This window comes from Schistocerca piceifrons, chromosome 11, assembly GCF_021461385.2.
Source record: "Schistocerca piceifrons isolate TAMUIC-IGC-003096 chromosome 11, iqSchPice1.1, whole genome shotgun sequence".
NCBI lineage: Eukaryota > Metazoa > Arthropoda > Insecta > Orthoptera > Acrididae > Schistocerca > Schistocerca piceifrons.
The window spans coordinates 26,578,498-26,600,707 of record NC_060148.1 but is presented as its reverse complement, the minus strand read 5'-3'; the positions used below and the strand labels follow the sequence as shown (position 1 = coordinate 26,600,707).

The following is a 22,210-nucleotide window of genomic DNA, read 5'->3' as shown; positions in this document are numbered from 1 at the left end:
CTGACGCTGACATTAGGGTTATCGTTAACTCCACGAAGAATTGCCTCGTCCATTGCAGGTGTCCTCGTTGCTCTAGGTCTTGCCCAGTCGCAAGTCATAGGCTGGAACGTTCCGTGCTCCCTAAGACACCGATCAATTGCTTCGAACGTCTTCCTGTCGGGTCACCTCTGTTCTGGAAATCTTCTCGATACAAACATAGCGCGCCACGGCTATTGCCCCGTGCTAATCCGTACATCAAATGGGCATCTGCCAACTCTGCATTTGTAATCATTGCAGTGACTGTAAAACCACGTTCGTGGTAAACACTAACCTGTCGATGCTATGTACTGATGTGCTTGATGCTAGTATTGTAGAGCAATGAGTAACATGTCAACACAAGCACCGAAGTCAGCATTACCTTCCTTCAATTGGGCCAACTGGCGGTAAATCGAGGAAGTACAGTACATACTGATGATACTAAAATGAGCTCTAACATGGAAATTAAACATTTCTGGGCACATGTCCACATAACATCTTTTCTTTATTTGTGTGTGAGGAATGTTTCCTGAAAGTTTGGCCGTACCTTTTTGTAACACCCTGTATATCGTAAAGCCGCGTCAAAAATTGTCTGCCCAGGAATGTGCATACATAGAAGCTTGCTTGTTAAGAACGTTATGGCAGTTCTAAAACAGAATTCATACTAATGTCTTTTAGTTGAGTGTTTGACTTGGTGATTTACCTTTTCTCCCCAAGGATGTACAACGGTGCGGTTGTGGCTGCAGCGGCTATTCTCTCCTCGTGTTAACTTCGTCTCCAAAAGTGTCCGTTTGAAAATGGAATTTCTCATTGAATCAGGAGAGGGAAATTGGGACATAGCTTAGTAATAGAATGGAAACTTGAGACTTCTGCATATTATAGCTTTTATTTAAGACAGCACATTACATATGTCTATCACACCAGCTCAAAAGATCAACAGATACTAAGATCTATGGAAAAAAGACAAATGAGGTATGTAAAATAATTGCTACTTTTGTTCTTCAATTTTCTGTCAGTATAGATATAATCATACATCTCTACAATATCTTTGCCATATAGAGACAGCAGGAATATTTATTTATCTGTGTAGGCCATTTAAAGACCTTACACAACTTACTTTTTATTATCAGATTGTGTCTGATATATTATACTCCGTGCGCAGATAATTGGCTAGCCACATACCACACTCTGTTAAAGTCCTATAATGATCATTCTTCTATTGCAGTAGCCTAACATTGAAGTGACCAAAAGTTTCCACATATCAAATAAATTGTTAATACATTTGCTAATTACAGTGTCCTTCAGATATAACAGTCATATCGATACAAAGAAAACAGTTTGTACGATTTGGAAGTAATGCAGGTCACTGTCTGAGCCTATTGTCACCGTTCGCAGAATGCATTGTTGGAGATAAATGCATTTCATAAAGTTAGGTACCAGCTCACAGTCGACCATTACAATCTCAGACATGGATTTTCAGATAAAACTTGGCACCTTCCTGCTGCTTGTGATTTGTGCCAACTTGTCTGCAGTACATCAGGTCTTACTTGTAATATTATTTTACATTCACGATTAACTGAATAATGGAGAGAGGTTCTTCTGAGTGTGAACTTACAGATACAACAATAATTGCTATTGAATTCTTCTGTCTTATTTGCCAAAATATGTTATACTGTTTTAGTAACAATTTTTTTAACATAAAGTCTTAATTACTCTGAAACTAAATGAGGGCTGACATATTTCCATCCTTAGCTGTGGGGATACATCACTTATTTATATCTATTTTTGATCTACTTCATCTGAAGATTAGTAATTGGGTATATCTTTACATACGGAGATAATAGTATGAAAAGGATGTATTGCTACTCACCATATAGCAGAGATGTTGAGTTGCAGATAGGCACAACTAAAGACTGTCAAACAAGTAAGCTTTCGCAAACACAGGCTAATTAACCAGATGTTTCATTTATTCGTATGGCTAGGGCCCCCCCTCAGGCAGGCTGTTCGCCGGGTGCCGGTCTTTCAATTTCATGCCACTTCGGCGTCCTGCAGTCGATGAGGATGATAGGATGATGGTGAGGACAGCACAACACCCAGTCCCTGGGCGGAGAAAATTCCCTGACCCAGCCGGGAATCGAACCCGGGCCCAGAGGATTGACAATCCATCACGCTGACCATTCAGCTACTGAGGGCGGACAATTAACCAGATGAATGTGAAGAATAATAATGTTGAGTTCTGTAAGCTGTGGGTTAATGAGATACTTGGTAAAGTACACTTTGTTATCTAAATAACACTATTGAAAATATTTGCAAAAAATAAATAAATAAAATAAAAATAATAATAAATAATAAAAATAATAATAATAAATAAAATAATAATAATAATAAATAAAATGCAGATAAATGCAGACTTTGCAAACAACAAATAGAAACAGTAGATCACATCACAAGCGGATGTACAGTACTAGCAAATACAGAATACCCCAGAAGACATGACAATGTAGCAAAAATAATACAACAGCTTGCCTTACAATATAAACTTATAAAACAACACGTTCCCACATACAAGTATGCACCACAAAATGTACTGGAGAATGATGAATACAAATTATACTGGAACAGAACCATTATAACAGATAAAACAACACCACATAACAAACCTGACATCATACTCACCAATAAAAAGAAGAAATTAACACAACTAATCGAAATATCCATACCCAATACAACAAATATACAAAAGAAAACAGGAGAAAAAATTGAAAAATACATCCAACTGGCTGAGGAAGTCAAGGATATGTGGCATCAGGATAAAGTTGACATTATACCGATTATACTATCAACAACAGGAGTCATACCACACAATATCCACCAGTACATCAACGCAATACAGCTACATCCAAACTTATATATACAACTACAGAAATCCGTAATTATTGATACATGTTCAATCACCCGAAAGTTCCTAAATGCAGTATAACCTATACCGTACAGTTAAAAGGAAGTCACGCTTGATCAAGGTCCGCGTCACTTTCCATTTTTAACCAGACCTAAGGTCTGAGAAAGGAAAGAAGATAATAATAAAATAATAATAATAATAATAATAATAATATTAATAATATTAATAATAATTCCCATGGAGGCCCGGGAAAAGAATAGGCCTCCGGTATGTTCAGCCAGTTGTAAAAGGCGACAAAAAGAAGAAACCACTAATAGGGCTAACCCCCATTTTAGTGTGATTACTTGGTTCAGGACAGAACTAATGAAGCCTCGGACAAGCGCCGTCATGGTCGGGGACGACGCTTGAACCCTATGCCCGCCCACAATGGTAACGACACTGCTAGCCAACTGGAAAATGATTTAAATCCAAATAGAGGTGTTTTGCAGGATATGCTTCCTGCAACCACCCTAGAAGGAAAACAAAGACAGAGGATGAGATGGTCAGATGAAGTTAATTGACACCTCATGTTCTGTTATTACCAAGCAACAAACCTAGGAACCAACACAACTGGATACAGATCACAAGTATACACAACATTTACTACCAGATACCCAGAATTAAAATTTTTAACAGAACAACGATTAGCTGATCAGATCCGTGTAATAATCAAAAATAACAGGATACCCCAGTCAGAATTAGAAAACATCAAACAACAAGTACAACAAATACTGGAACAAAATAATGTGCAATCAGAAGAAGAAGAAAATACAGTAATGGACTCAAACATCGCAGAGCAAACAAACAAAGGACAACACGCATGAATTAAGCAATGAGAGGAAAACGAAATCTTAAGACAGCCACCAGAACAAGCACAAATAGAACACAAAGTGACACACATGTTAGATATAGAAGAAAAATTTCAGTTGACATATATAGAATACAAAGGCACAAATACAGACATTAGACCATTCTTGCATAGACCACCAAATGACCCACAAGTCAAAACAACAATAGAAACTATCAACACAATCATACACATCAAAATAAATGAAAACACAACTATGGAAGAGTTACAACTACTGGTTTATATAGGAGCACTCACTACACTAAATATACACACTAGGCAGAGATCAGAACCAACCAACACACAGAAGAAACCCACAAAACCAGCATGGCAACACAGGCTACAGATCAGAATAGAAAAACTGAGAAAAGACATCGGACAGCTAACACAATTTATAAGAAATGAAATGTCAGAAAAAAAATGAAAAAGGTTAGGTAAAATCTCACAACAAGAAGCGATAGAGCAATTAGATGAAAAGAAGCAGAAATTACAAGCATTGGCCAAACAACTTAGAAGATACAAAAAAAGTGAAAATAGAAGGAAACAAAACCAAACATTCAACACAAACCAAAAGAAATTTTACCAGACAATAGATAACACACACATTAAAATAGACAATCCACCAAACAAAACAGACATGGAACACTTCTGGAGCAACATATGGTCAAACCCGGTACAACATAACAGGCAAGCACGGTGGATACAAGCAGAAACAGACACATACAAGATGATACCACAAATGCCTGAAGTGATAATTTTGCAACATGAAGTCACCCGAGCAATTAATTCTACTCACAATTGGAAAGCCCCTGGAGAAGATAAAATAGCAATTTTCTGGCTAAAGAAGTTCACCTCAACACACTCACATCTCACTAAATTATTTAACAGTTACATTGCCGACCCATACACATTCCCTGATACACTTACACATGGAATAACTTATCCGAAACCTAAAGATCAAGCAGACACAGCAAACCCAGCTAAATATCGCCCCATAACATGCCTACCAACAATATACAAAATATTAACTTCAGTCATTACACAGAAATTAATAACACATACAACACAGAACAAAATTATAAATGAAGAACAAAAAGGCTGTTGCAAAGGAGCACGAGGATGTAAAGAGCAACTGATGATAGATGCAAAGGTGACATATCAACCTAAAACTAAACAAAGGTCACTACACCATGCATACATTGATTACCAAAAAGCTTTTGATAGTGTACCCCACTCATGGTTACTACAAATATTGGAAATATACAAAGTAGATCCTAAATTGATACAGTTCCTAAACATAGTAATGAAAAATTGGAAAACCACACTTAATATACAAACAAATTCAAATAACATCACATCACAGCCAATACAGATTAAGCGTGGAATATACCAAGGAGACTCATTAAGTCCTTTCTGGTTCTGCCTTGCTCTGAACCCACTATCCAACATGCTAAATAATACAAATTATGGATACAATATTACTGGAACATACCAACACAAAATCACACATTTGCTATACATGGATGATCTAAAACTAATGGCAGCAACAAATCAACAACTCAACCAATTACTAAAGATAACAGAAGGATTCAGCAATGATATAAGTATGGCTTTTGGAGCAGACAAATGTGAGAAAAATAGCATAGTCAAGGGAAAACACACTAAACAAGAAGATTACATATTGGATAACCACAGCGACTGCATAGAAGCGATGGAAAAAACAGATGCCTATAAATATCTAGGATACAGACAAAAAATAGGAATAGATAATACAAATATTAAAGAAGAACTAAAAGAAAAATATAGACAAAGACTAACAAAAATACTGAAAACAGAATTGACAGCAAGAAACTAGACAAAAGCTATAAATACTTATGCTATACCAATATTGACGTACTCATTTGGACTAGTGAAATGGAGTAACACAGACCTAGAAGCACTCAACACACTTACACGATCACAGTGCCACAAATATAGAATACATCACATACATTCAGCAACAGAAAGATTCACATAAAGCAGAATGGAAGGAGGGAGGGGATTTATCGACATAAAAAACCTACATTATGGACAGGTAGACAATTTAAGAAAATTCTTTCTAGAACAAGCAGAAACTAGCAAAATACACAAAGCAATCACTCATATAAATACATCGGCTACACCACTGCAATTTCATAACCACTTCTACAACCCTCTAGATCACATAACATCAACAGATACGAAGAAAGTAAATTGGAAAAAGAAAACACTACATGGCAAGCACCCGTATCATCTAACACAGCCACACATCGATCAAAATGCATCCAACACATGGCTAAGAAAAGGCAATATATACAGTGAGATGGAAGGATTCATGATTGCAATACAGGATCAAACAATAAACACCAGATATTACAGCAAGCATATTATTAAAGATCCCAATACCACATCAGATAAATGTAGACTTTGCAAACAACAAATAGAAACAGTAGATCACATCACAAGTGGATGTACAATACTAGCAAATACAGAATACCCCAGAAGACATGACAATGTAGCAAAAATAATACATGAACAGCTTGTCTTACAACATAAACTTATGAAACAACACGTTCCCACATACAAGTATACACCACAAAATGTACTGGAGAATGATGAATACAAATTATACTGGAACAGAACCATTATAACAGATAAAACAACACCACATAACAAACCTGACATCATACTCACCAATAAAAAGAAGAAATTAACACAACTAATCGAAATATCCATACCCAATACAACAAATATACAAAAGAAAACAGGAGAAAAAATTGAAAAATACATCCAACTGGCTGAGGAAGTCAAGGACATGTGGCATCAGGATAAAGTTGACATTATACCAATTATACTATCCACTACAGGAGTCATACTACACAATATCCACCAGTACATCAATGCAGTACAGCTACATCCAAACTTATATATACTACTACAGAAATCCGTAATTATTGATACATGTTCAATCACCCGAAAGTTCCTATATGCAATATAACATATACCGTACAGTTAAAAGGAAGTCACACTTGATCAAGGTCCGCGTCACTTTCCATTTTTAACCAGACCTAAGGTCTGAGAAAGGAAGGAAGATAATAATAATAATAATAATAATAATAATAATAATAATAAATAAATAAAATAATAAAAAACAAAAATAGAAGCACTGGTGCTGCTGCTCGCAGCGTAGTTTCAGGTCTCTGAGACTGCAGAAGTGTGTGTGTGTGTGTGTGTGTGTGTGTGTGTGTACTGCTGACAAAGGCCTTAATGGCCGGAAGCTATGATTGTGTGAATCTTTTTATTGTGCCTATCGCGGCTCAGTATCTGTGCTATATGGTGAGTAGCAACTTTCCATCTCTCGTATTGTATGAACTACTCCAAATGGTTTCCAAGATAGAACATATTTAATGTACATTGTTGTTTATTTTCTGTATTATTCAGTACATTGCCATTGTTTACAGTGAACCACAGTAGTGTAGAGGAAATTTGAGAAAACTGTCTGAAGTTGTTTGGCAAAAACTACCCGAGCTGCAGTGCATGTGCAGTGCATGAGATTTTGAAAATTCCAGCCCAAACTATTGGTCATAGAAAAAAAACGAATGCAACCTTTTTTTTTTTTGTAGAACATTTAATGTAGTTTAATTTTTTACTGTAGCATGTTTTTGTAGAAGCTGTGTTTCTCAAGTTATTCAAGAGAAACTTACAAAACTGACACTAAGGTTGTTCTCTCTCAAAAACCATCAGAGTAGGACATATCTCCACATAAAATTTTCTGTTCAAAATCACCAATGCTATCACCCCTCAAAGTGTGTCTCTTTCCTCCTGACTCGCCCTGTATGTCTCTGATGTCCAGACTTGATGTAGGCCGTAGTTATGATCCTAATAATGAGAGAAAACTTCAGGCACAAAAATGAAGTTATTGTAAAGAAGTAGAAGAGATTTTTACAGGTAAACATATTACTAACTAATAATAAAAGTACTATTAGAAAAAAAAAACCAAGCGAGGTGGCGCAGTGGTTAGCGCACTGGACTCGCATTCGGGAGGACGATGGTTCAATCCCGTCTCCGGCCATCCTGATTTAGGTTTTCCGTGATTTCCCTAAATCGTTTCAGGCGAATGCCGAGATGGTTCCTTTGAAAGGGCATGGCCGATTTCCTTCCCAATCCTTCCCTAACCCGAGCTTGCGCTCCGTCTCTAATGACCTCGTTGTCGACGGGACGTTAAACACTAACCACCACCACCACTATTAGAAAAAAAACAGTAATTACGAAAACAAACAGTGCTGTAATTGTGCCGACACCCATTTGTGTCAATGGTTAGAAATTATGGAAACGTATTTGTTTCTCGTGCTATAATGCTGAGTTAACAATAATAAAACTTTTTAAAAAGGTATTTAAGGGTTCTTCCAACTGCCAGCAACAAGTGATTATCAAGTGACAGTGTACCAATTGGTCATCAGAAGATATTGCGAGGGCTGTGTGTAAGGGGGAGGGGGGCGGCGGCAGAGATACGACTGAAACCCCATTTTAACTCCACCTCTAACACCAGTTGCTGCCAGTTTATTAAGGGGGATTTCATGGTAGACAGTGCCAAGGACTTGAGACAGATCTAAATTGATTCCTGCTACACCCCCACCCCTCCTTCAAATATTTAATTATTCCTTGGGTGTAGTTTTTGACTGCAGTTTCTGTACTGCATTTGCATGAAAACCATGTTGATTCCAATTCCAGAGTTCATTGATCTCAAGGTAACTAGGGGCTCTCAAAGGCCCAATGATACTGACCGGCCACTGTGTCATCCTCAGTCCTTAGGCATCACCATATACGAATATGGAGGTGCCTGTGGCCAGCACAGCACCCTCCCAACTGTTGTCAGTTTTCCTGACTGGTGCCACTACTTCTCAATCAAGTAGCTCCTCGATCGGCCTCCCGAGGGCCGAGTGCACCCCTGTTGCCGAAGTCACTCGGCAGATGGCAGATCCGGACAGAGCCCCACGGCACTTAACTTCAGTGGTCTGACGGGAACTAGTGTTACCACTGTGGCAAAGCCACTGGCTCTCAATTTCATCAGTTTCTCTCATATTTTGGAAAAATCGGAGAGAAGTGATACAGATGATAGTTTTCTATTTTTTGTCTGTCTCCATTTTTAAATAGTGGTCTTACTTTTGAGACCTTTAACCACTGTGGAGACACACCTTCACTAAAGGATAAATTTGCAATATGTGCTAAATCGTCTGCAACTTGCACTGTAGTCTTTACTGTTATCGAAACTAGTACTTCATCTACACTTGCTATCCGTTTTGGTTTTGAGCTCCTAGCCACGCTGATTACTTCCTGTTCATTTTGCTGTAATGTTCGTGCTATAGGCGGCCTGTATTATGATGATTTTTGCTTTGTGAATTTTAAGTTTAGTGAATGTGGTATATTAAAAAGTAGCTACTAATGTAGTTCGCCATTTCCTTCTTTTCTGTATTATAATTTTCACTATTTTTCAGTATTATTTCTTCCTCTTCTCAGATATTCTAGTTTCATTTCTTACATTCTCCCATAGAGTGGAAACTCCAGGTTGGAATATTGAAAACATAAGGTAAAGATAGATTGCTCCTGACCATAAAGAGTTCTACATCTACATCCATACTCTGCAAGCCACCTGATGGTGTGTGGCGGAGGGAGTTGCAGATAAGCACAACGTTGTGCTTGTCTGCAACTCAGTGTGTCTTCTTTATGGTGACTAGCAACCTATCTTTTCCATATATTGTTCAATTTATACTTTTTTAAATTGTTGTCCAAGTTACTGATTTTAGCTCTTGTTCATCTCCTGTCTTCATCTTGGGTATCTTGCCAGTATCTCTTGAGTCCATCAGTCACTACCTCCTTTTTTCTTCTGGGAGAGCCTCCTTTGTCTTTTAAGTTCTTCTACCAGCTTAAAATCTGTGTAATTTTTCACCATTTGTCTAAATTCATTCCTAGCCATGATTTTCTCCTTTGCTATACTGATAATATTCAACATGCCCCTTAACTATTATGCTTTTAAATAAAGGCAGGTTTGTGAATCTTCAGGTTTTGGCAGCGCAAAGACTGTTCCATTAAGTTTCGGGTGTGCAGCCGCAAGAATTCTCCTTCTAATATTTCGGCTGTATAACGTTCAGCCATCTTCAGAGTGAGCCACAAGACTGCCGCTCCAGTGCTCGCTTCGTCGCTTTATACTGTTGTACCGCGCAACTGCGCATGCGGCCACAGATGCAAATGCGCCAGAGATGGTGGTCGGCGGCAGAGACGTGCATAATGCGCGAGTTGTATCTATGACTCTGCAGTCGATCTGTGTTGGCATATCGATATATCATTGTGAGCTGCACTGTGACGACGTCTTTGCAAGTTTATTGAAGCAAGTGCCGGATTCCATGATACCTACCCTAAAATAATTCTAAAAACCTGCTAAAAAAAATCTCATTTCTTTAAAATTATCTTGTGCATTTAGAATATTGCTTTGTTTCTTTGCATGGATAGCTATCTCAAATTCCTCTAGTAAGCGAGAGGCTAACGATGGCAGACCAATGCAATAAGGAAATAAGGCGCCCAATAGCATAGTGTTACCGTCAAGCACACGGCTGTAACCATGCCACAACACCTAGGCACGTCAGTCCACAACAGCTCCCGAGCCGGCACAGTGCGGCAGCATATTTGGTAGCTATAGGACGGCCATCGACTTGTGTCAACAACTTCAATAATAAGACGAGGACCCACAGTCCAATATACTTTTAATTCTGTTTTACTCTATGGACTTCCCAACTATTTGTGATGGTATTTTGTCTTTTTAGTCTGTTTAATTTCATGACATAGACTTTACAACCTTATGATGAGAGCAATGTCTCTTGAAACGCGTTGTTAAAATATATGTATAAGAATCGCAGTTGAATGCTAACAGTGATAACCAGTATAACGACAACTGCTACCTCGACTCCATAATGGATTATATTAAATCGCTATTGCTTATTTTTCCAATTCCAATGCCTACATCTTTTAAATATGAAGTTCATGAAGTATGTGGTAATTAACACATACCTAATCATTATTTTTATGAAAAATGGATGTTGTCTTGTTTCTAATTATATATCACACAAAATGCCAGTCTTCATTGCAAATACAAATTTTTAATTACTGATATTTTATAAATAATCTTTATTAACAATTTTTTGTAAGATATTGATAATTATGAATCTCTATTTGCAATGAAAACTGGAATTTGGAGTGCAGTCTTTAATTAGATTTGTGCAGTATGTAAACAATAAAACATGCATTTTTCGTGAAAATAATTGTTACACATGTGTTAATCATCATATATTTGTTGAAATTTATAATGATGTAGGTATTTGGGGAAGGAGAGAAAACCCTTAGGGTGATTCAAACTAGTGATCCTTTGATCACTGGATTTGCATTGTCCAGTGCTACCGAGTGAATTGTTGTGCCTGTCACAAAAAGCCTCCTACGTTTTCAGGAATTTAAGTTCCTGAAGTTCCTTGGAAAACTTTAAAGGTGATTTTTCTTGAGAATTTTTGAGAGTTGTATTGAACTGCCTTGGGATACTGATGTTTCAGTTCTGAACTTCATGTACCGTAAATATAAAAAATTAAAAATCCAGTTGCTGGGGAATGTCTTTGTGAGCCTAATACAGAAGTATGAAACAGTTTTAGATAAACAGGGTAGGGCTTTCAATCATGTGAATATCAGTGAGGCCATGTTGGAAGGAGGTTTGTTTATCAGACCAACAATTAAAAAATTGCTGATTGATGACACTTTCGATACTAAACTCATGAAAGAGTTGGATGCTTGCTCTTATTTCAAAGCCATTCTTTGTGGCTTTTTGGGCAACAGGAGGGAAGAGAATTATGTTTCCATTCTGACTGAATTTCTGGACAACTTCGAATGTCACTAAGAGTACACTTTTAAGACCCACCTTGATTTTTCTCTGTCAAAATTAGTATATGATTAGCAACTGATTAGCAATGAACAGAATGTATGCTTCCACCAAGACATGTTTCTCATTGAACATCACTATCAAGGAGACCACAGCCCTTTAATAAGGAGTGTTTACTGCTGATTTTTGTTCTTAGAGACAGGCAAAGACATCTAATAAGGGAAAAGCATCAGTGTCCTGTTTTTAGCATAAGTTAGTTTATGTTAGAATAAGTAGTGTGTAAGCTTAGAGACCGATGACCTCAGCATTTTGGTTCCCCTGGAATTTTACCACCTACCTACCTGTACTGTACTGTTATGTGAATGTGTATTTGTGTGACATAAACATCACGTTATTGTCATCATCATCATAATCAACAGCAGCAGCCATTCCTTTCTGGCAATTTGTGGACACCACGCCAATAGAAATGTTCGTCTTTTGAAGCAAACCAATCAGACACCCAATTTTCGACTTCTTCATAGGAATCGAAGTGTTCCTCTGCCAATGTGTGTCCCATTGATAAAAACAAATGGTAGTCGGAAGGGGCCAAGTCTGGTGAATACGGCGGGTGGGGTAGCAGCTCCCAGCCGAGTGTTTTGATTGTATCCTGAACAAGTTTTGCTTTGTGTGCAGGTGCATTGTCGTGTAAAAAAATTACTTTGCCATGTCTTCTGGCTCATTCTGGTCTTTTTTCAATCAATGCATAGTTCAAGTTGATCATTTGTTGTCTGTAGCGATTAGTATTCACATTTTCACTTGGTTTTAGAAGCTCATGATACACCACACCTTTCTGATCCCACCAAACACAGAGCACTGTCTTCTTGCCAAATCGATCTGGTTTTGCAGTTGATGTTGATGGTTGTCCCGGATTAACCCGTGATTTTTCCCTTTTAGGAGTCTTAAAATAAATCCATTTTTCATCACCAGTAACAATTCGATGCAAAATTGATTTTCTTTCATGTCTTTGAAGCAAAATTTGACAAATGGTTTTTTTGGTTTTTCCATCTGTCTTTCATTCGATTCATGTGGCACCCATTTTCCACACTTTTGGATCTTTCCCATTGCTTTCAAACGGTCAGAAATTGTTTGTTGTGCAACATTTAGCATTGCTGCTGTTTGGTTCTGACTCAAAGTATCATCTTCGTCCAATATTGCTTGCAATTCGGCGTCTTCGAACTTTTTTGGTGGTCTTCCATGTTCTTCATTTCTTACATCACAATCATTATTTCTGAACTGTTGAAACCAGCTTTTGCGTGTTGCTTCTGATAGAGCACGATCACCATATGCCACAACAAGCATTCGATGCGACTCTGCAGCACTTTTTTTTCAAATGAAAACAAAAAAATTAATGCTTTCCACAAATCATCACTTTCTGGTACAAAATTCGACATTGTTAACACGATGAAAACATATGATGTTGTTTGTTCCATGACTTGATGTATACTAAATATCTTTGACAGATGTCATACCAACCAAACAAAAAAAAATTAAGGCTCGTTCACAACAAATGTACCCTATCAACACATTTGTATCTTAACACTCATTTCATACTGGTACACCTGCTAAACGATGTGGGCTCTCTGACTCCTGAACCCAAATGTGCTCACAACTTTCTCTTCCATGAGGAACGAGCTTTGGTGATATTCAGCCATTTGATTCCATTGGTGTTCCTCGTGGTCTGCCTCTGTCTGCTGGACTATCTTTGTCCATTTGTTCTGGCGACATGGTCAGACCACTGCCATTTCGTAACGGCTCTTCTCTCCAGGATATCTTTGCCATCTGTTACTGATCTTATGTCTTCTACACTCATTTTGTCTTTCCTTGTAAAACCCAGCATAGAACTTTCCATGGTAAGTTTCCATCTTGTGTATTTGTGACGTGTTCAAGTCTAAAGCTGTAAGTCGAAATGGGAAGGAAACACTGATGGAAAAACTATTTTGGTTTTACTGCGGTGTTTGACCTGATGATAGTTGAATGTCTTCCAAATGATGGCCAATCTAGCTTTATGCTTTGAAAGATTTCCAAACTTGTCTCTCCCATCGCGTGTACGAGCTGGCTGAGATATATGCAGTCTCTGACAGTGTCCAGTAGTCTGTTTTTGGGTTGTATGTTCCCTTCTGTGTGCCATTTATTAGACACAATCTTTGCCTCGGAAAGGTTTACGTTCAGTTGCACTGTCTTACGTTCCGAGGCGAGATCTGAAACAGACATTTTCATTCCTTCGAACTCATTCACGAGTAGCTCCACATCGTCTGCAAATCTCAGGTTGTTAAGTGTGTTCTCTCTGATTTTAATTCCTCTTTCTTTCCAGTTCAGTTTTGATATGGCCACTTCGAGTACAGTAGAGAAAAGCATGGGTGAGGTGGGTACATGTTGGTTCACTTGTGTGTGAATTGGAAACTCATGAATTGGTTCTCTGACACTAACAAAAACTGTAAAATTTTTGTGTACAGGGTACAGGATTTTAATGTAAACCACTTCCACCTCTTGCTCAGCTAAGGTTTGCATGACAGCATGTGGACTAACTGAAACAAAGACCTTTTAAAAATTGACAAAAGCTATACATAGAATCATTTAGTGTTTGTTTGTTCTGCTTATCACTTCCTGGAGAACAAAAATATGGTATGTGTGCTGAAGCTGCTGCAGAATCCAGTCTGCCTGATGGGCTGAGCTGTATCAAAGATGGGACTTATGCAGTGTAACAACAATCTTGTAAAAACCTTGTACAAAGTGCAGATTAGGCTTGTGGATGATGAATTATTCTTTTATTGCAAGTTACTGTAGAAGGGAGGGGGGGGGGGGGGGGGGGAGGGGGAGAATCTGACAAAACATTCAGAGAATGTAGCAACTTAGACAGTGATATAGGAGTGCTGTTCTCAAGTTTATTGTTTATGCTGTTGCTATAGCAAGTATCAGTAATGTTGCTTCAGATGTGGTTCCTGAGAAGTTATTCAGCTCCATCAAATGTATTAAATTAATTTCTCTTAGCCAGTGATTGTACCAGCAGTGTGTATAACTTCTCTCTTTATTAAAATGTATAAAATTTGAATCTTTGTCAGTGTCATATACTTCATATACTCCTATAATATGCATATGGCTGTTTCCTATCTATACTCTTCTGTTTTGTGACTTTATAAAAATACCATTAATCACTTATTTTGCATTTATGCACTTCTGGAAGTAGACTGGTTAATAAGACAATAAATTGAAAACTCCTGGCAGATTTTTAGTTTTATGCTAGACCAGGACTTGAACCTGGAACCTTTGACTTTCGTGGGCAACTGCTTCACCGACTGAGCTGTCCAGCCACAACTCGTTGCTAGACCTCACAGTTTTACTTCCTCCAGCAACTCTCTTACCACTCACAGTGGATAACTCTGTCAGTAGAGCAATTACCCACAGAGGCGAAAGTCACAGTTTCGAATCCCGATCTTTCACCATTTTAGTCTGCTAGGAAGTTTCGAATTGGTGCACCCTTCAGTGCAGACAGGAAAATCATTTTGTATGATAGTAAATTCTTCATATGTCATAACTTATTCATGTTTCACAAATAAAATATCTATTTTCAATTTTTTTTGCATTGTTAAACTTAAAAATACAAATGGGCTGTAGTTGTAATCCTCTTTAAAATGACAAATACTCTTTTGAGTCGAAATAAGAATTAAAAGACTAGCATCACATATTCAGTAAAAATTATTTTGAATGTTCTTTTCATGTGTTTTACAGTTACAGTCTATAAATTATGAGCCCAGGGAATGGGTCTCTTCCAATCCATTGTGGATAAGGGACATTGGCCGGTCAAATATTTACCGAGGCAAAATTGCCCAATAGCCATATGTTTTGAGAAGTTATTTTATTTAGACAACTAGTTTTGGAATCTCAATAATGCTATCTTCAGGCTCCTATGATCCATGTACAGGCAATCTGATTTATTAATACTTGCATATTGGAGCCACCAAATCTGGATTCCGTGAATTTGTTTTTGGGGTGTTTACTTCTACTCATCCAAGTATTCCTTGGATCAATATTTTCCATAATACCTTTCTTTTATTTTTCTCAAACTCTTCAGTTTCTCTTGTTTTGTTGAGGCCTGAATATACTTCACTTTTATAACAATGTTCTGTTCTTGAATTTCTCCTTTTACTGTGAGAGCATCTTTTTTTTCTGTCCTTTACTAACCGATAAGCTATTTCTATTTTCTGGGCTCTGTTTTTGGTTTTTTGTTTTTTTTTTTTTTTTTTTTATTTAGACCTTTCAGCTGTATTATTTCCCCTAATTACTTACTTTTATTCACTCTGTTGAGTCTACCATATGTTGCACTTACCTGGATTTTGGAGCATTTTTAATGTTCCGTTTATGAATTCTGCTTTCACTGAAGAAATTTGTAACCTCGCCTTATCCGCCATCAATTTGTTCCGTGGCTGTTTCGAAGTTTTCAGAAAATATTGCTAAATCATTTGCAAAGCCAGACAGTTCAGTTCGACATTTTAGTTTTTGTATCTCAATTTGATTTCTTGGATTCCTTCTTCTTGAAGTCTAACATTCCGTTCCCTTATTATACTTTTGAGAAAACAGCTGAACAGGATCGGGAAGAGGCCATCACATTGCTTTAAATTAGTTTTAATTTCAAATTGTTCTGAAGTTTCTCCATGGAATTTTGTTTTGGACTTGTTTCTGCCAGTGTTTTTTAATTATTGCCAAGCCTTTTTGTCTGCACAGAATTTAGAAATTATAATCGGTAAAATTAACCAAGCATATTGTATGACCTAAATTTACCTTACGTCACTCTGGTGATAAAGGTGGCAGTGTGATAAACTGAAGTGTCACAGCAGTGTATAACGGTGTTGCAGACTGTGACGTGGCACCAAAGAGCAAGGTGCAGCTGGTGACGGACCACGAGTACCACGAAATCAGTGACGAGGAGAGCCTGCCGCCCCCGGCCGACAGCCCCTGCTTTGAGGTGAGAACGATGATGAAAGCGAATAAATAAGAAAATTATGTTCTTTGACAGATGTGAAAATTACCGAACTATCGGTTTAATAAGCCACAGCTGCAAAATACTAATGCGAATTCTTTACAGACGAATGGAAAAACTAGTAGAAGCTGACCTCTGGGAAGATCAGTTTGGATTCCGTAGAAGTGTAGGAACACGTGAGGCAATACTGACCCTATGACTTATTTTAGAAGCTAGATTAAGGAAAGGCAAACCTACGTTTCTAGGATTTGTAGACTTAGAGATAGCTTTTGACAGTGTTGACGAGAATACTCTCTTTCAAATTCTGAAGGTAGCAGGGGTAAAATACAGGGAGCGAAACGCTATTTACAATTTGTACAGAAACCAGAAGGCAGTTCTAAGAGTCGAGGAGCATGAAAGGGAAGCAGTGTTTGGGAAGGGAGTGAGACGGGGTTGTAGCCTCTCCCCAATGTTATTCAATCTGTATATTGAGCAAGCAGTAAAGGAAACAAAAGAAAAATTCGGAGTAGGTATTAAAATCCATGGAGAAGAAATGAAAACTTCGAGGTTTGCCGATGACATTGTAATTCTGTCAGAGACAGCAAAGGACTTGGAAGAGCAGTTGAACGAATGGACAGTGTCTTGGAAGGAGGATATAAGATGAACATCAACAAAAACAAAACGAGGATAATGGAATGTAGTCAAATTAAATCGGGTGATGCTGAGGGGATTAGATTAGGAAATCAGACACTTAAACTAGTAAAGGAGTTTTGCTATTTGGGGAGCAAAATAATTGATGATGGTCGAAGTAGAGAGAATATAAAATGTATACTGGCAATGGCAAGGAAAGTGTTTCTGAAGAAGAGAAATTTGTTAACATCAAGTATAGATTTAAGTGTCAGGAAGTCATTTCTGAAAGTATTTATATGAAGTGTAGCCATGTATGGAAGTGAAACATGGACGATAAATAGTTTGGACAAGAGGAGAATAGAAGCTTTCGAAATGTGGTGCTACAGAAGAATGCTGAAGATTAGATGGGTAGATCACATAACTAATGAGGAGGTGTTGAATAGGATTGGGGATAAGAGAAGTTTGTGGCACAACTTGACTAGAAGAAGGGATTGGTTGGTAGGATATGTTCTGAGGCATCAAGGGATCACCAGTTTAGTATTGGAGGGCAGCATGGAGGGTAAAAATCGTAGAGGGAGACCAAGAGATGAATACACTAAGCAGATTCAAAATGATGTAGGTTGCAGTAGGTACTGGGAGCAGCTTGCACAGGATAGAGTAGCATGGAGAGCAGCATCAAACCAGTCTCAGGACTGAAGACCACAACAACAACAACAACAATGTTCTTCTTGAGACAGAATCCTCAGAATGCATCTAGTGTACAAGTAAACTGTAGTGAGGAAACAACCTCAGGGTGAAGTGTTGTTCATGATTTTTGTGTGTGGATACTTTTTTTAGAGTAAAGGGGCTCAACTTTTCCGCTCGGTGTAGCACGCCTTTTGTTGGCCACAGCAGAAGTCGTTTGACCTCGGGCCGAGCCTGCTGGATGAGATGGAGTCGATGATCCGCGGACTCGGCAGCTCCGGTTCCGGCGCCGGCTCTGGCGCATCCACGCCACCCCCGCCCTCCCCACTGGACGAGACGACCAACGTCCGCAACGAGCTGCGCGAGATTGCCGCCAAGGTCACGTCGACCACCGGCCGCAAGAAGCAGGCTACGGTAAATTGAATAATGATTTATTTGCCTCGTTACATACACTTATTAATTGACTGAGGATACAGGGGACATATAAACAATTAGTAATAATAAAATTATAACTAATGAGATGGAGCTGCTGGCCGGTGTGGCCGAGCGGTTCTAGGCGCTTCAGTCTTGAACTGCACTACTGCTACGGTCACAGGTTGGAATCGTGCCTCGGGCATGGATGTGTGTGTCCTTAGGTTAGTTAGGTTTAAGTAGTTCTAGGGGACTGATGACCTCAGATGTTAAGTCCCATAGTGCTCAGAGCCATTTGAACCATTTTTGAGATGGAGAAGTATTCTAAAGTTCGTATTTTTTCTTGTCAATAATATATTTACATACTGCTGCTAAAGATGAGTGACATCCTGCTTAAATTATCAGATTGTCTTTATCAACTGCTTCACTGTGTAGTAACATTTCTGTGTCAGAGTATCATGTAGATTGTTTTTCACCTCCAGCTTCATGTTTTTAGAATGTTCTTACCCGCAAGCCTGTTGAATATTTTCATTCTGATGGTTGGAGCACCTGATTATAGTCAGTGAATGGGAAGCATAAAATTGTCTGTCTCTTGCATTATTCAAATGATCCTGGTTTGCTATTTAAAAAATATTATCATCTCACAGATGTTCAGGGTTAAGTACAAAGCCTGTGAAACATTTCAAGGAATGGTTACAGATGAATGGGCAGAAACAACACAACAGATAATACAGTATAAAAACCAAAGTCGCAGGATTTTTTTATTTTTTGCATTATTTATGAAGGTTTTCTGTGTTCGCTGTTTGTCACACAGCACACATGTAATATGTAGTCCAATTCTACCCACGCCCAATCGAAGGTACAAGGAATGATTGGAAAGTAGTGCATAATAATTTTTTTCTTCCCTGGTATTTTTTTATTTTTTATTTTTTTTACAGTATTTATGAAGGTTATCTGTGTTCGCTCTTTGTCACACAGAACACATGTAATATGTAGTCCAATTCTACCCATGCTCAATCGAAGGTACAAGGAATGATTGGAAAGTAATGCATAATACTTTTTTTCTTCCTTGATACTGCAACTGGAAGGTTGAAATTTCGCAACAGTAGAGTTTGAAGTTTGCACCACAGACGGTATTTTGTTTTCATGTGCAGCTATACTGAGAGTAGTCTGAACTACTAAACAAATATGGCTCAGATGTTAATATTGTCAACTTGTGAAGAGCTGCGGAGTGTAGTTCAATATTTTTGGGCCAAAGGACATAAACAAAGTGAGATTCGCAGGGACAAGCGTGGCATGTATGGAGATGACTGTACGGACTGGAGCAATGTCTTCAGGAAGCGTGCATTCTTAGAAGAGGGCTGTGTGAACCCTAGCGATTTTTCCACGCTCCAGGTGGGCGGTGACATCTGCAATCTTGCAGAATGTTGGAGCCATCGAGGCAGCAATTTTGAATGACTGGTGTGTGCAACTGCAAACCTTATTGCAGCAGTTCAACATTTCCTCCAGTGTGATGTATGAAATTGTTCACGACATGCTGAAATCTCGTAAAGTTAGTACTCACTGGGTGCCTAAGATCCTGGCAGACAACAACGAGGGCTAGTGAACGAGGACAAGCTTGGGTCACTTCAGGTGTTACGCCACAGGTGGGTCTGACTTTCTGAAAGGAATCGTCACTGGTGATGAGTTGTGGGTTTACTACTACACACCCATAACCGAGCAGGCCTCTATGGAATAGAAGTATGCTGGTTCCCCAGTACAAAAAAAATTCTGAGTGACTCAGTTTACTAGAATAGTGCTTGTGATAGTGTTCTGGGATGTGCACAGTGTGTTATTGATGGACTTTGCTGAACAGGGAAGCACTGTGAATGGGGCAGCCTACATTAAAACTTTGGTTAAGTTGCAGTGTGCCCTTCATGATAAATGCCACTGCATTAATGCTGACTGTGTCAAGCTTCTTCGTGACATTGCGCGCCCCCGTGTTGCTTCTCCTGTTTGTGAGAAAATTTCCAAATTTGGTGTGAGGTGCTCTAGCACACCGTACGGTCTGGACCTGGCATTGTCGGACTTCCGTCTGTTTGGTCCCGTGAAGAAATCCCAGGCAGGCCAATGCTTTGCAACAGATATGGAAGTGAAATCGGCAGATCGCTATACTCCAATCAAACGGATTTCTACAAATAGGGCATATTGAAACTGATACCACAATGGGAGAAATGTGTTGATAATGTTGATGATTATGTGGAAAAGAAGGTAAAAGATGTAAGTTCATTTGTGATTTTTTTTTTTGTTTTGTTATCTTTTAAACATATTGGTAATAAAAAATAATTGTGCATTACTATCTGATCTTTCCCCCTATAATAAATTGCACCTTAAAGAATGGATTGCACCTTGTTTTTCTCTTTGTTAACAAAGTGACAAAGCATTCGGAAGGACGACGGTTCAATCCCGCGTCCGGCCATCCTGATTTAGGTTTTCCGTGATTTCCCTAAATCTCTCCAGGCAAATGCCGGGATGGTTCCTTTGAAAGGGCACGGCCGACTTCCTTCCCCATCCTTCCCTAATCCGATGAGACCGATGACCTCGCTGTTTGGTCTCTTCCCCCAAACAACCAACCAACCAACCAACAAAGTGACAAAAGAATCAAATCTATAAGATCCTCAGCAGGACAAACAGTGTTTAAAGCGAATTTATATTATAGACAAAATAGCAAACCAAGGAAATTCAGATTCCCATTAAAGAACAGATTATGTTCTGGACTACTGTCTACTGCTCAGACAGCTTGACAAGAAAGTAAACGTACCATGAAAATTACAAAACAAATGTATGTTCCATTCATACACCTTTTTACTCAGATGTTTCATTGCTGCTGCCTTTGGAACTAAAACCACTGGATGCTCGTTCCAGATCGATGATTAACGAATCCATTATTTCGTATCTAACAGCTACTCTGCAGTTATCTTCTTACAGTAGTACGCAGGCGTCCCAGTCCACAATGCTGATTTTGTGTGTTGTTTGCTGGATCACTCTTTAAATGAAGTAATTTTGTCTACCACATATCTTTCCATCTGTGCCAACACCAGTTGTGTGGGATTCAAAAGGCAATGGTAAGGAGGTACTCTCATCACCGCGTGACCATGATGCAGAGCTATGGAATCAATTTCATATTTTTTTACCACTGGCGTTTGAAATCTTAATGATCTCCAACATCTCTGCTCTTGTTTGTGTTTCAATATGTGGTTCATTATTTGCAGCCATAAGACAATACCACTTTTTATCGGAAGGCAGCAGCTGAGGTGGAAACCATTCTCTAAATAATTCTCCGTAATTTTTGGCATGATAGTTTGGGTTGCTTTTCAGTTTTGCTGCGAACACAACTTTGCTTTCAGCACAAATTTGATTGCAATGGAACTGGAATGACACATTTTTAGAAGCCTTCCTATTCTCAATATAATTTTCAGGCTGCCTGTTGTGTGCCAAATAAAATTTCTAGTGTGGTTTTGATTTACCCAAGGCTCATTCAAGTAATACACAGCTCACAGTCCTTCTGATCCAAATTCATGCTTGTTCTTAGAAATTATGTCCTACCAACAGCAATATCACTACACTTCATTAAAAATTTCCATTTGTCACTGGATTTTACATATTTAACTCCGAAGTTCTTCAGTATTCCTTGCATTGTTTCCATGTTAGCTTATTTTACTGCCTCGGCTTACCCACAGATACTCGACTGCTTCTGAAAAAATGATGGTCAAAGTTTTT

At 38.4% G+C, this 22,210-nt stretch overlaps 1 protein-coding gene and 1 non-coding gene across 2 annotated transcripts in view; both read left to right on the top strand.

The window, feature by feature from the left end:
* Positions 1-22,210, top strand: part of LOC124720254 (activated Cdc42 kinase-like) — a 390,360-nt gene that overhangs the window by 223,371 nt on the left and 144,779 nt on the right. The window contains exons 13-14 of the mRNA XM_047245572.1: positions 16,623-16,732; positions 18,251-18,454. Coding sequence (XP_047101528.1) covers positions 16,623-16,732; positions 18,251-18,454 — 314 coding nt within the window. The remainder of the gene's footprint in view (positions 1-16,622; positions 16,733-18,250; positions 18,455-22,210) is intronic.
* On the top strand, positions 7,818-7,890 carry Trnaa-cgc. Its single transcript has one exon. It is a non-coding gene; the product is annotated as a tRNA-Ala (tRNA).